We start from the raw sequence: 15,214 nt of genomic DNA, 5'->3' as shown, positions 1-15,214 counted from the left end.
CAAAAGAAAACCTTTCTGACAGGGCAAGGCATTATGAACTTAACTTTTGAAAATCAAACTTAGGGGTGCCTGGGTGGCTCAGTCGGTTAAGCGTCCAACTTCGACTCAGGTCATGATCTCACAGTTTGTGGGTTCAAGTCCTGTGTCAAGTTCTGTGCTGACAGCTCGGAGCCTGGAACCTGCTTCAGGTTCTGTGTCTCCCTCTCTCTCTGCCCTTCCCCCACTCAGTCTCTCTCTCTCTCTCTCTCTCTCAAAAGTAAATAAACATTGAAAAAAATGTATTAAAAAAATCAAACTTAGGGTTAGAGTTAAAAGTTAGTTGAACAAGAATTCCTATAACTACTTATAACTTCTTATTTTTTCCCCAGTAGTTTATCTAATTATGGACACCAGAGTTAACTCCCTTTAACTCCAAGTTTAATTTTTTAAAAAGCAGAAAAAATTTTGATAAATTATAATAAGAATTTTTCTTGAATCTAGAAACCACAAATCTTCTGATTAAGTGCACTTGGATAAAACTACAAGACCATGAGCGGTGGTCAAATCTATGTGATCGTGACCTACATGTTACAGATTGATGTCACTGTGACAAATGTCCGGTTACTTACCAGGAATGTGTTTCCACAATGCCCACACACGACCCTTGTACCTTCTGGTTGGACTGGCAATGCAGGTTGAGCTGGTTGTTCTTCAGAAATAAGCATTACTGGGCCAAGGTTAATTATGCGTCTACTGTGGAGAGAGAAATGAAACAACGTCATTATCCCACAAATGGACTGAGGGCAAAACCTGTAATATATGACCAAAAACATGGAATATAGCATTGAAAATAAATAAATTGTCAGGCTTCGAAGCTAAATTCACAGAAAGTAGTAATAAGCAATACTTCAAAAGCAAAAAAAAAAAAGTGAGAGTTTTTAATATTTTTGATGGAAACCATGTATTATAGTGTTGGATCCTAATCAATGACCTTGGGAACCATTTCACTGCCTTTTTCAAGTTCTTATAAGTCCAAATCAGAAAATAGTTTTTATCATTCCCTATCTAGGAACACAAGTTGAGTTTTGTAGAAAACTACAAAAGTTAAAATATTCCATATCAATAAATACGTTGCGTGCCATGAAGGTACCAAAGTGCTGAGTCACAACCAAATTTCTCTGAGTAGGTTGGTATTCCTTGATGTCTATTTAATCACAGTTGGACAAAAAGGAAGATGAGAAGGCTTCTTTCTCTTCCCTCGCCTGCCATCAGATGGGGTTGCAAATGATTCATAGAAAGGTCAAAGAGCCAGAAATCACAGAAAAAACACAGGTAAAGTCTTGACAGACTCCGATCTGGGCACATCTATAATGGCATTTGATATGGGCAAATAGCTCCAGAATTTACTGCATAGAGTATGTTCAGCAAAGACCAGTATAGCACATGGTAAGGTACATAATGATGACTAAAACACTTCCAGATTAAGATGAATTTCATCAAAGGTAAACTAGGCGGTTACTTTTACTTATTTATTTCCCTTTGGAACATCTTTATTTGAGTTGATCTTAATCACTCATATATACATTACAGTTGGGTGCCACCTCCCTTCACTGATGAAACAGGGGTCTGAGATGGCTTACAAATAGTATTTTTAGAAACACCTTTATTACAACTGTTTAAACATTTGACTACATGTGTTACAGAATGGGTTTATTCCATTCACTCATATAATACCAGTGTGAATACAGGTTGCAACTAGAGATCTCATAAATATCCTTATTACAAGTGTTCCTAATAACTTCACTATATACATAACAATGAGGATAAGTGGTTACTTTTAAATAAGTTTCATGAGTCACTAATTTATTACACTGCATTAAGTACTGACATAATATCAAGAAATCTTCATTGCTCATTCAAGAATATTATATCTTATAAATACTTGTGACCATTAATTTCAAACTAACCATATCATTCCTTTAACAAAGGGAAAATAATAATCTAACCCCTGTAATTACTTTGAGGACAAAGACTCTAGACAAAGCCTGGCACATAATAAGCCTTTAATAAATACTAGTTGAATGAACGAATGAATGAATGAATGAATGTTTATCTCTTACCAGTTAGGTCTCGGACATCCTATTCGCCGAGATGTGTCCTTACAAATGAGGAGACAATTACAAGGGCATCTAACATATTTCTTCCCTGTTGGGGGGTTTTTGATTGGCTAGATAAGGGAAGAAAATGCAAACACAGCAAATTAACCAAAGGACAGATTGCCAAAGCTTGTTTATGTATAAAAAGGAAATGATTCCTTAAAAACGTAGGCTCCCCATAGTGCTATCAAAGTACAGGTTAAGGAAAAGTGCATCATAAGTGGTTTTAAATAGCTCAGATGTTGGCAAGCACTCTATGAAGTCTGGGGGCTGCAGAAATTTCATTGTGAAGGGCGTATTTCAAAGTTCGCTTGCACTGCCCTTTCAATATGAGAAGAAAATTTAAGTGCACAACAAAAATTGTTTTCCCTTTAAAGTTTTAGGACAAGACAAAGTCATCTATCTGTCTCACCAGGTACAAACATTCACTAGTTTCTTGCACCTGTCTGGGAAGAGTGAGCTCATTAAGAATAGTGGGCAAAGAGGAGTGTATGATAAATTTGAACTTGACTGCCTGGAATATAAGAAGTGATCATTTTATTACATTTTTTAGCTTAAAAACAAACAACCTGCAATAACTCTTAATGTTAACGTCTTTTTAACTTTACAGTAAATGTAAAAGCAAGAATAAACACCAAAGAAAACAATCCTTTCAACACTAGGACTCAGGCCTGTTGAAGTAAATAACCTATGAAGCAATGGAAGGACTAGAACATCACTCTCTTGGGCATGCCTGCCAAAAATGTACAACCTGAATCCAGTCATGAGGGAATACCAGACAAACCCAAACTGAGGAACATTCTACAAAACATCTTGCCTATACTTTTTGAAAATATCAAGGCAGTACAAGACAAAGAAAGACTACATTTCAGATTAAGGGAAATTAAAGAGACATGACATCAAACATGATATGCAATTCTGGATTCACTCCTGGACCATGTGTTTTGTTTGTTTGTTTGTTTGTTTTCTTTTTAAAATTTTTTTTTTTCAACGTTTATTTATTTTTGGGACAGAGAGAGACAGAGCATGAATGGGGGAGGGGCAGAGAGAGAGGGAGACACAGAATCGGAAACAGGCTCCAGGCTCTGAGCCATCAGCCCAGAGCCCGACGCGGGGCTCGAACTCACGGACCGCGAGATCGTGACCTGGCTGAAGTCGGACGCTTAACAGACTGCGCCACCCAGGCGCCCCTGTTTGTTTGTTTTCTAATGGAACCATTGAGCAAATATGAGTTAGGTCAAAAGATCAGATAATAGCATTGTGTTAATGTTAATTTCCTGCATTTGATAACTGTACTATGATTGTATAAGTGACTGTCCTTTTTTTTTTTTTTTTTTTAAGGAAATTCACACTAAAATATTTAGGAGTAGAGGGGCCTCTGGGTGGCTCAGTCAGCTAAGCATCCAACTTCAGCTCAGGTCATGATCTTGCAGTTTGTAAGTTCAAGCCCCGCGTCGGGCTCTGTGCTGGCAGTTCGGAGCCTGGAGCCTGCTTCTGATTTTGTGTCTCCCTATCTCTCTGCTCCTCTCCTGTTCACGCTCTGTATCTCTCTCTCTCTCAAAAATAAATAAACACTAAAAAAAAATTTTTTAATGTTTAGGGATAGAAAAGCCCCATGTCTGCAATTACCTTAAAAGGTTCTAAAAAAAAAAAAAAAAGAAAGAAAGAAAGAAAGAAAGAAAGAAAGAAAGAAAGAAAGAAAGAAAGAAAAGATTATTTATTTAAAGAGAGAAAGTGAATGTGACAAAATATTAACACATTTGGGGAATGTGGGTACAGAATGTGTGGGAATTCTCTGTACATAATATGTACTATTATTTTTGTAACATAATTTCAAATCTGTGACATATTTCAAAAAAATATTTAAAAATTTAAGGAAACAACCTTGTTAGAAATATATAAAAATTAACAATAAGTCATCAATAATTTATTAAGCTATATTACAGATAAAATCTGAAAATCTGAATATCCCAAAGTTATAAACATCCAGAATGTGTTACTATTCAATCTAAAATATCAAGAAAACCAGGGGTGCCTGGGTAGTTCAGTCAGTTAAGCATCCAAATTCAGCTCAGGTCATAATCTCATGGTTTGTGAGTTCGAGCCCCACGTCAGGCTCTGCGCTGACAGCTCAGAACCTGGAGCCTGCTTCCGATTCTGTGTCTCCCCTTGTCTCTGCCCCTCCCCATGCTCATGTTCTGTCTCTCTCTGTTTCTCAATAATAAATAAACATTAAAAAAATTTAAATATCAAGAAAACCAGAACTTGGGTTAATTTATCTATACATCCAAATTCTACCATTAAATAAACGTGTACTTGGCAAATGACAAGTTTTTCTTAAAATTTTTTTAATGTTTATTTTTTGAGAGAGAGAGATAGAGCATGAACAAAGGAGGAGCAGAGAGAGGGGGAGACACAGAGAGAGGGAGATCTGAAGCAGGTTCCAGGCTCTGAGCTGTCACGACAGCACAGAACCCAATGCAGGGCTCGAGCTCAAGGACCGCAAGATCATGACCTGAGCTGAAGTTGGCCACTTAACTGACTGAGCCACCCAAAGGCCCCTACCAGGTTTTTTATATTTTATTCCCACCTTACCTGTAGACCCCAGTTCCCTCGTTTACAAAACAAGGCAACTGAATTAGACAATTTTAAGCACTAGTCCTTAGTGCCAGCTTGTGGCTTGTCACGGGGACACGGGGGTGACACTGTCCTGGTGCATAAGTTTTAGAATTCTTACTTAGCAAAATGAACTTGTATGTGCCAGATGCAGTGCTGGGCACTTTGCCTCTGTAATCCCAAGAGCAACCCTATTAGGTAGGTATTATTATTTTACCACTCTACATGAGGAAACCACAGTGTGGAAAAGATAAATCCCAAGGATAGATAGCTCTCAAGTGGCAGAGCTAGGATTCAAACCCCAGTCCCTCTAGTCCGTCAGCCTCCAGATCTCACACTCCTTAATCAATCACTCAGCCAATTAGTTCCGCTCTTCCTCCAGGACTTCTCAACTTTTCCATTACCTTGCCCTAGAAATTGCTTCTCCCTTAGCTTTAAATTCTGTATTCTCTAAGTCTTGTTAAAATTTGTCCATATTTTCTCTCCTCCCACTTTTTACTTCCTTTCCCAATTCTAGCTACCGAAAGAAGGACTTATGTTAGCCTGGTTTTGTTTTGTTGTTTCATTTTTTGAATCTCCTCAGGAATATCAGGTTCCTATCAGAGGTGGCTGCCCAGGAGAACAGACACACTGATACCCTGTTTTAGGTGACATGAGGAGAATGAACCACAGTGAAACTGAGCAGGGGATAGTGACAGTGAATAGAAGGAGTGGCTCTGTTGGACTCTGGTCCGTTTGTCCGTTCTTTTTAACCTAGAATTTCTCCAGAGAAGCTGCTGGCTGCCTAATACCTCTTCATTCATAAATTTAAGATCAAGTTACATTGCCAACATTGGGAAGTCATCTCTTAAAGCACTCCTCACACACACTTTCCCCTCCCTTTCCTCCCCTGTAGTATGACTGACTCCACACAAGGCAATCTAATTAGATACTACTGATTTTCTCCAGGATACTGACAATTATTTACATTACTTAACAGGAGCAATAATGATACAAAAATGTCAGCACGATTTTCCTTATGTCCAGAAGTAGTTTATTTGTGCCCAAATCCTACTGTTCTGGTATCATGAACTCCTCACTTCTAAGTAGCCAGACTGAGGCTGTTGACGAAACCCATAGTCTGCTCTGTTTACTTCCAAGGGTGAATATAAAGCTCTAAAACTTTTTTTTCTACTCATTAAAGAACAAAAGTTTGTGTCAGTGGTGGCATAGGAGAAAAAAATCAACAGGAACATCGAATCCAAAGAAATCTTTAAGGTACTGGTATTTTTTTTAATTGCCATCTATGTCTAACAACTCTTAATTTGGTTGCTAACTCTAAAAGCAGCACGAATGAGGCTGATGGCTAAGTTTGCTAATGGGTGTTTAACTTAAAAAGGAAATAGCAGGTTTTGTAGGTATCACCTCTATTTACACAATAAAGTTTATCCCCAAATGATGTCCCTTATGAAAATGTATATTTACAATGAAACATATTGCTTCAAGCCTTAAGGTTTTATTTTATGACTTTTCTATAAAACACATAATGCCCAGTGTGCGTGTTTTATGGTTTACAGAGACACGGTAATCTCTGGTTGACTTTTTTTCAGACTTTTCTAAAAAGGAAAAATATGCAAGTACCAACAATTAAATTAATATTTAATTGCAAACTTTGAGAGAGATTGAAATTTTATTTTTTAGTATAACTTATTGTCAAATTGGATTCCATACAACACCCAGGGCTCATCCCAACAAAGACTGAAATTTTAAAAATAAAGCCTAACCATGAAAGTAGGAATCTATTTAATCTAACCAGTATACACTTTGTCAGTTCATTACTTGAAAGTTTCAAAATTGTACTTAAAATTTAGTTGCCTTTCTCAAGGTTCATTTAAAAAAAAAAAAACAATATACCCTTCAAGTTTTTTGAACGTTTCACTAAATTACTATCAAGCAAGTAGAATAAAATATCAAGCTATTTATAAACCCTTTGGCACAGATATTGTTACTACATGCATAATCTTAAACCCAGAAAAACCATACAAACATCCTATAGACATAGAGCAAATTTAAATAATTTTCCACATAGTAAGTACAAAGTCCACATGTGAAGTGAACCTTGGTGTATGTATCTGTGTATGTATATATATATATATATATATATATATATATATATATATATCCTCATTTTTTTGAAAATCAAAATGGATTTAGTTGTGACGTGGATAGACACTGAGGACAATTGTAAACATCTGTAGAGGGTCAGTCTCATGTTAGAAAGTAAAGAGCCAGATGGCATTATGCTTAAATTCACCATGAAATTTTCATAATGGAATTAACCTTAAATACCTGGGCACATCTTTGTATGATAAAAGAGGAGTAGAGAGAAGAAAGAAAGGATGAGAAAATATGGTTGTATCTCTATCCAGTGCACGTCTACCTTTAAGTAACATTAGTGGAGTACTTCCTTTAGACAGAAGATGTCAGACAATAATTTATGCTTTATTAATGGAAACCCCCACTTACCGTAGCTTCATTGCAAACTGTGCACTTAACCACATGCTGGTGAAGCTTGCCATCCAAGTTGATGAGAGACTGGCACACGCGGCAGTTAATTACTGGAATACCAGTGGCATCAGGACTGGCAATGGCTGTATATGGAGGGGGGAGTTCCGCTGGAAAGAGCATCAGTCACTGAATCAGGGCCAATGGTATTATGAAGGGTTTGAGCATATAAGCAATAGCAGTAAAGCAGAAACTATCAAAAATGTCCTTACTCTTGTATTTATGTTTTTAAAGCTAGCCACCTTATCCTGGTTTCTGAGCGCAAACACACATGGGCCTACATTGTGAAGGGGAAGAATTCTTAACTCCAATAAAATCCAAATCATGCTTGCCTTGGTCTATCCAAACGATCCAGTTTTCTTTTACTAATCTATACTCAACATACCCATTCTGTTCCCTCATAAGTCACAGAGCTTGTAATAGGAAAGGGATGATTCATGCCTAAAGTAAGAATCTTACAACTAATGATCTGATTACCAAGAAAGAGAAATAGTCAATGAGAGAAAGGTTTAAAATCACTTATGCATACACATAAACTATGCAGTTGCCATGCAGTGTTTATAAAGGGACCACTATACAACTGCTGGCTGTGACAAGAACAAAGTAGTTTTGGTGGCAGTTTAAGGAGACACAAAAGTGAACCCAGGAAAACTGAACTTATCAACATGGAACAAAGCCAGTTGGAATGGAACAATGCTAATTTCAGACACAAAACAAAAATAAAAATACACTTAACATTTTTTTTATCTCAAATTTTTAACGTTAAAAATGGGGCGCCTGGGTGGCTCAGTCAGTTAAGTGTCCGACTTCGGCTCAGGTCATGATCTCACAGTTGGTTCATGGGTTCAAGCCCTGCGTCAGGCTCTGTGCTAACAGTCCAGAGCCCGGAGGCTGTTTCAGATTCTGTGTCTCCCTCTCTCTCTGCCTCTCATCTGCTCACGCTCTGCCTCTCTCTCAAAAATATATAAACATTAAAAAAAAATTGTTTTAAATAAAAAAAAAATCTAGGAAATGCGTTTACGTATTTATGGGTAAAAAATACATCTGGAACTTAGTTTAAACGCCCTAAGAAAAAAATGGGTTAATAGATGAAACAAGATTAGCAAAATGTTGATAATGAGTAAAAATATAGTAACACAGAAGGTCATTTTGGTCTATCTACTTTTGTGTGTGTTTGAAAATTCCCAGAATACGTGCACACACACATACCACATACCACACACACACACACACACACACAGTTTAAGAGTCCTAAGATTGCCTGATTGGGTAAAGGGTAGTGGCCCAATTTCAGAACTACGCTCATCTACCAGAAGTATATATTTGTTGTAGAAATTTAAGAAAAAGAATATAGATATACTACTCTGGAATGAGATTTCTAAAGGACTGCCTAACCCCACTCTGTAGCTGCCTCAATTATAGGCATAGGAGGCCCTTTTAAGGAAAGGTAGTATCTTAGGACATCTAGAAAGGCCTACACCTCAACACACGATTCATGTTTGAAGCCCCACTAAAGAGATCTGATATTTCAAGAGGCTTCTGTGATACTATAAAATAGAATCGCAAAAGCTAATCATGAAAAGAGCCATTTTTGAAGTAGAGATTTCTACCCACTGAATTAGATTCTGAACTCTGTGGTATTTTTAAAGCATAGCACACTATGGTATGTTTAAAATCCACATATCAGCACCTGGCATCCTTGAGGTTTATCATATAGATGTTTTTTAACTAGCAAATGACTAGCAATAAGTGTTATTCATTTAATTTTTTTTTTCAACGTTTTTATTTATTTTTGGGACAGAGAGAGACAGAGCATGAACGGGGGAGGGGCAGAGAGAGAGGGAGACACAGAATCGGAAACAGGCTCCAGGCTCTGAGCCATCAGCCCAGAGCCTGACGCGGGGCTCGAACTCACAGACCGCGAGATCGTGACCTGGCTGAAGTCGGACGCTTAACCGACTGCGCCACCCAGGCGCCCCAAGTGTTATTCATTTAAAGGATTCATAATAAGCTGAATTTCTGCAGCAGTCAAGGCTCTGAAAAGGGCCACTTTGAAATGACAATACGTTTCTGGAAGGCTTATGCCAGAACACCGCCAAATACTGAACTTGAAAAGAAGCTATAGATGTCTTACGTTATAAAAATAGCTTTAAATCTTTGAAAGAATTTGAGGTTGATCCAGAGTGACTTGTAAGGTATTAATCAAGAAAAAAAATGGGTTAAAGGAACAATGAGTCAAATATACACGTCGCAGCCCTCGCAATTTGCAGATTCTTTTATCAGCTTTCAATAAAGAAGATATTGTTCTGGGAAACTGAATACATACCTCACTAGAAATGCTAGACAAACTGCCTGGTGCTTAATAATAAATATTGTTCTTCATAATTATTAGCATTATTATTAAAAGCAATTTCCTCTCTTGCCTTTTTCTTGAGTTATAAAGTCACATGAAGCAGTTCTCCCATGATTTCCGGTCTCCATCTTATGCAGTATGACAGAAAAGAAATTCAAAGACAAGAAAATTTCACAGAGGAAACAAGTGTACTGAGGGTGAGGGAGGCAGCTGCACACTGCAGTGCACATAAAAGGCCAGCAAAGCCCACCTACTCCAATAGGGCAAAGGCTTCGCTCAAAGGAATCTAAAAATCCCAGTAGGGGACCTTAAAAAAGCATTTAAAGTACATCACGGTCAACAAACCCCTGTGACTGTTTTCGCTAAGATTTGTACTACGTAATTTTTAACCTGTTGAAAAAAGAAAGCTTCCAATTATGACAAAAAATATGCTTGAATCTTTTGGAGGCTTGAGAAGTAGAAGGAGAGGAAAAGAACAACAAGTGAGGATCAGAAATTTAAGATGGGAGAGGCTTTAAGCTCCATGAGGACTGAGGCATATCTGGCTTGTCCGGGACTGATTCACCAGCACCTGCACAGTGCCTGGTCTAGGATAGATGCTCACTGAATATTCACTGTGCGGACAGATGGATGGATGGATGGACGAGTGAATCACTGAAATTTATGAGACACATCTATTTCTCTTGGGAAAACAACACTAAGTATATTACTGCTGCTCTCCTTGAAGAGGACCTGGGGTGCTAACACATGAATAAGCTTCACTAAAAAAAGGGTCTCTTCTACACAGAATACCCTCCAAATCATATACTGACAGAGGTGAGGTAGTCAGGGGCCATTGGCCTGGCCCACCGGCTAGATGGAATCAATCCAAGAGATCAATAGAACGACAGATGCTGCAGCCTAATTGCTCCACAAAACAGTGCTTCCAGGCTTATTGTCTCAATCTTCTGTCCCTGACCTCAGCCCTAAGCTGACATAGAGATATGTCTTGTACTTTGGCCCCAAGAAAACCTTCACCTCCAACTCCATCTCCTTTTGTAAGGGACTTTTTTAAAAATTTTTTTTAATGTTTATTTATTTCCGAGACAGAGAGAGACAGAGCATGAGTCGGAGAGGGGCACAGAGAGAGGGAGACACAGAATCTGAAGCAGGCTCCAGGCTCTGAGCTGTCAGCACAGAGCCCGACGCGGGGCTCGAACTCACAAACCGTGAGATCATGACCTGAGCCAAAGTTGGACACTTAACCGACTGAGCCACCCAGGCGCCCCAAGGGACTTTTAACTCCAGAGATAAATTCCACAGTTAGTAAACCCGTAGTAATTGGCAATGTAGATTGTTTGTCCTCTTTTCACTTTAAAAGTCAAGAGATGACAACTATCATACCTATTTCAAATTTCTGCCCTGGATAAAAAGTCCACCGTAATCTCAGAACTCAGGATCATTAGATATTGAGAGTCACAAAAAGTCTTCATTGTGGAAGAGTCTTGTTACTTGTTTGCTGTTAAGTTTATTTATTTATTTATTTATTTTTTAAATTTTTTTTTCAACGTTTTTTATTTATTTTTGGGACAGAGAGAGACAGAGCATGAACGGGGGAGGGGCAGAGAGAGAGGGAGACACAGAATCGGAAACAGGCTCCAGGCTCCGAGCCATCAGCCCAGAGCCCGACGCGGGGCTCGAACTCACGGACCGCGAGATCGTGACCTGGCTGAAGTCGGACGCTTAACCGACTGCGCCACCCAGGCGCCCCAAGTTTATTTATTTTTGAGAGAGAGAGAGAGAGAGAGAATACAAGCAGGGGAAGAGCAGAGAGAGAAAGAGGGAGACAGAATTCGAAGCGCCTCCAGGCTTTGAGCTGTCAGCACAGAGTCCGATGTGGGGCTCGAACCCACGAACCGGGAGATCATGACCTAAGCCGAAGTCAGACACTCAACCAACTAAGCCACCCAGGCACCCAGAAGAGTCTTACTACTTAAACAACGGTCATTTTCTCTATGGGGTTTGTCTAAGTGAAAGATCTTTTTTTTTCCCTTCCATGTGAACAGTATTTGTTAGACCAGTAGTCCCCAATCCTGAAAACTCTCTCAAAGTTCCAGAGTTGTACCATGTTAGAAAATCAAGCAATATTAGGAATTACACTGTCTAATTTCTTCATCTCATGGGAGAGAAAACTGCAGCCTAGAGATTCTAACTTTTGAATAGATTTTTATACAGCCTTCAGAAAAGTCAGGAGCGGACTTCTCTCCCAGAGGTTTCTCCAAGGTAACAGTTGTCTCTTTCGCTCAATCATTTCATACAGGCAGAAAACGTAAGAACTACTGAGGATTCCGTAGAAACACCTAGACAAGAATCAGATCTGAGCTAAAGAGGAAGTAGAGAAGGAGAGGGAAGAGAGGGAAAATAAAAAAATAGCACAGAGTATGAAAAAGAATCCATTCATGGTAATAAAAACTTCATAGAAAAACTGAGACTCTTAAGAGAGACGATATCAAAGAATATGGATCACAAGGCACATGTGATGGTCTTCCTGAAACACTCCAAAGGAACCATTATTATTCTGTAAACCCACCAGATGAGCAAGAAAAATATAAAGGATCAAGCCTGGCTGGTTTTTTCCCCTCCTTAGGATCCTTGGGGAGAATATGCATCAGGGAGGGTGTGAGCCTGGCTGGTATGGGTTATCTCTGCTTCTCGGGTAAAATCTCTCCAGTCCAGTTCAGCACCCAGAAAGGGAAGACCAGCTTGTGTTCCTCCCCTCTGTGAAACCAAAGGAATAAAACTATTCCGGGAGACTCTTGGGTTCTTGCAGAGCCATGGATCCATTTGGCTGAAGTCAGAATGGAAGGTAAATGTGCTACTTATTAGGTTACTGACTCTTTGCTCCAAATCTCCCCTTCTCTGCTTTGTCATGCTGGCACTGGAACTCTGCAAACCACAGCGTGGTTTTGCCAGCTGGCTGCAGGCTGTATTCTGTAAACAGGAGGCGATAAAGGAAGCCTGGATGGTTGGAGGAAGAAGGGACTTGCAGCCCTTTCCTCGGGGGCATGAAGTCTTTCTCCAGAGCTCAGAGGCATCAGCTCCAGCTGGCCCGTGTCTCTCAGAAGTCCTGTTTCATTTCTGCAGGACCCCGCCTCGAAATTATTACATTTTACTAATTCCAATCCCTTCCCTCTGTTCTCTCAGCCCTAGACTCTGTGGTAGGTATTTCCCACGTTCGATGCCTACTTGACACCTCAGAATAGTATTTTCACAACTTCATACCTAATTCAGAATTAAAAATCCATACCTAATTATATTCTCTTCTGTGGTGTCTCTCTTCAGCTATTCATGCCAAGAATAATCCCAGGAAACTGACCCTCAAAAATGGGATTGAAGAAATGGTTTGGTCCTGCCTTGGGCTCAAAAGCAGTGTTGAGCTCCTCTACCAGTGGGACACGGTATGATCCTAATTGGTGGCTTGCAGTGGTATCCAGATGAATCAGATTATCCCTGAAGATGACTGTGATGTTTGTGGCTCCTTCAGTTGACCATTATGGCCGTAACAACTACTATATGGATTGTGATGTGGGATGGATTCCCCTGAATACATTGGGAGCCTTTACAGAAAGAAAACGAGCAGCTCAGGTCTTGAAACTCTCAGCTCAAGTCATGGTCGGAGCACTTCTAGCGTAGCCCTGAAAGTATCACCTGTTTCTAATTGTCACAGGGCTTATACTGCTGGAAATCAAACACAAATTTAATTGTGTAGACTGCAAAATTAGAACACCACATGAATTCACAGCCTTACCAAGCTGTCACGTGAAAGCTGGGGCATTGACTGCAAAGGAGTGGACCTCGGAAACACGGAATGGGCCATCTGGTTGTCGCCAAACAGAGCTGAGAATATGAATCCCTGAGTTACTGTGAGCCTCCCTGGTGAGTGGAAAGCAGCTCTTCCTCCGAGTCTGAAGAGATGAGCCTTCCTTGACAGGAACACTGCCCCAACCTCCCCTGAAGTAGTTGTCTCACAAGTGGACAGTCATTCTCCTGAAGATGCATTCTCATCTGTTGTTGTCTCAAGACACGTAACGAAGCTCAGATCTCAACATGTTCCAGGAGGTACAAGTAGAAAGCATGACTCAGGAAGAAGCAGCCTATACATCAAGAGACTTGCAAGGTTTTGAAAATATATACTGCCAGAAACTTGGAGAATATGTGTGGGGGGAAATCCTAAGGGTGTTAAACCAAAGAGGATGGAATATAACACTGAGCTGAGCCAAATTTAATCATACGGGTGTGCTCGTCAGATGTTCTGGGTTCCATGTTTGTTTTAAGGCTGCAAGTAGCTCTCTATCAGTTTACTTGTCTGTTGGTGAGACTTGGCCTTACCTTTCATGGCACTGTGGTGTCAGAGCATCCCTAGCATGGTGCAGGAGAAGAATCAAAAGTTTAGGGAGCTAGGAAGTTGGGGTGAATTTATCATAAGAAATGTGCATGCCCACACCTACTACATCAGTTTGCTTATTTTCTAAGTCGAACTGCTCCTCCGGGGAAATCCTAGTGTTGTGACTGCGGACGTGTGATAGGAAGCCCCGCTGTAAGTTGTGATGCCAGACAAAGTCAAGAGGCCTTCAGCAATACCCAGGAGACAAGTAGCAGCCAGTCAGGCACTCTACAGTGGGTTCCCAGGAGTTAGTGAGCATTCAGTGGGTCACAAGCATCCATTATGTACCAGGCACAGTGCTAGATGCCCGTCAAGGACACCATGGGGAATGAGACAGGTTCCAGAGGTCAAAGAGCTCACGTTCTTAACATGGAAAAAGGCAGTGAAACTGAAGTACAACTTGGTGTGGTAAGCGCTCTGATAAGGATGTGCGCGGGGGCTTCTCGAGCACAGAAGAAGGCATCTAAATCTGACTAAGGCAGAGCGAGGGTCAGGGGCGCAGGGTGGGCAGAGGGGAGAGGAGGGTAGCAGTGGACTCACTCTAGCACAATTTGGCTTTCCTCCAATACTGCAACCTTTCTCTATCCTGTTACCATTAACCCCTCCCTCCGCAGCAGCTCTAGAAGAGCCACACGTTATTGAGTGTGGTTGTAATATCAGCTTGGAACCAAGATCAATCTGCATCCCAATGCCTCCAGCATTGCTTGTAAGAGTTTATGTGGTGCCCACGGCAGGCCCCAGGCAACGACAAACCAGGCCTTCTTCTACAGCAGCTGATGATGTGTACTGAATTCCACTACGAGCTATTAATCTGTCGTTTTCCTCTCCCTCCGTGGTCTCAGGCGTTCGGACTGTGTCAGAACACTGCCTCCTAACTGGAGGTGCTGGCAAGAAGTGCCCAGTGACCTGCCAATGACCAATTCCTGGACGACAAAAGCTTTTTGCCCTGATTTCTCTGTTTCTCTTAAGGCAATATTCCTGCCTCATTCTATTAATGCCTCTCGTCCGTGGTACTAGTGCTCTCTTCAAGTATTGACAGTGAATAAGCCACATTTGCTTCCTCCACTTGATCAACTACAGTGTCTGTGCTGACTTGTATTTCAAAAAATGTGATTTGTTTCCTGACCTGATTCATTCTCCGTA

At 40.3% G+C, this 15,214-nt stretch overlaps 1 protein-coding gene across 4 annotated transcripts in view; it reads right to left on the bottom strand.

Annotated features, from left to right (window-relative positions):
• The window catches only part of PIP4P2 (phosphatidylinositol-4,5-bisphosphate 4-phosphatase 2), an 85,966-nt gene that overhangs the window by 25,875 nt on the left and 44,877 nt on the right, over positions 1-15,214 (bottom strand). For all 4 annotated transcript variants that reach the window (XM_086695179.1, XM_086695177.1, XM_086695178.1 and 1 more), the window contains 3 exons: positions 7,257-7,405; positions 2,100-2,206; positions 609-732 (listed from right to left, as the gene is read on the bottom strand). In XM_086695179.1, the coding sequence (XP_086551305.1) occupies positions 609-732; positions 2,100-2,206; positions 7,257-7,405 (380 nt within the window). The remainder of the gene's footprint in view (positions 1-608; positions 733-2,099; positions 2,207-7,256; positions 7,406-15,214) is intronic.

This window comes from Puma concolor, chromosome F2 (genome assembly GCF_028749965.1).
Source record: "Puma concolor isolate L17-30 chromosome F2, mPumCon1.1.hap2, whole genome shotgun sequence".
Classification (NCBI taxonomy): domain Eukaryota; kingdom Metazoa; phylum Chordata; class Mammalia; order Carnivora; family Felidae; genus Puma; species Puma concolor.
This window is presented reverse-complemented; position numbering and strand designations above follow the sequence as displayed.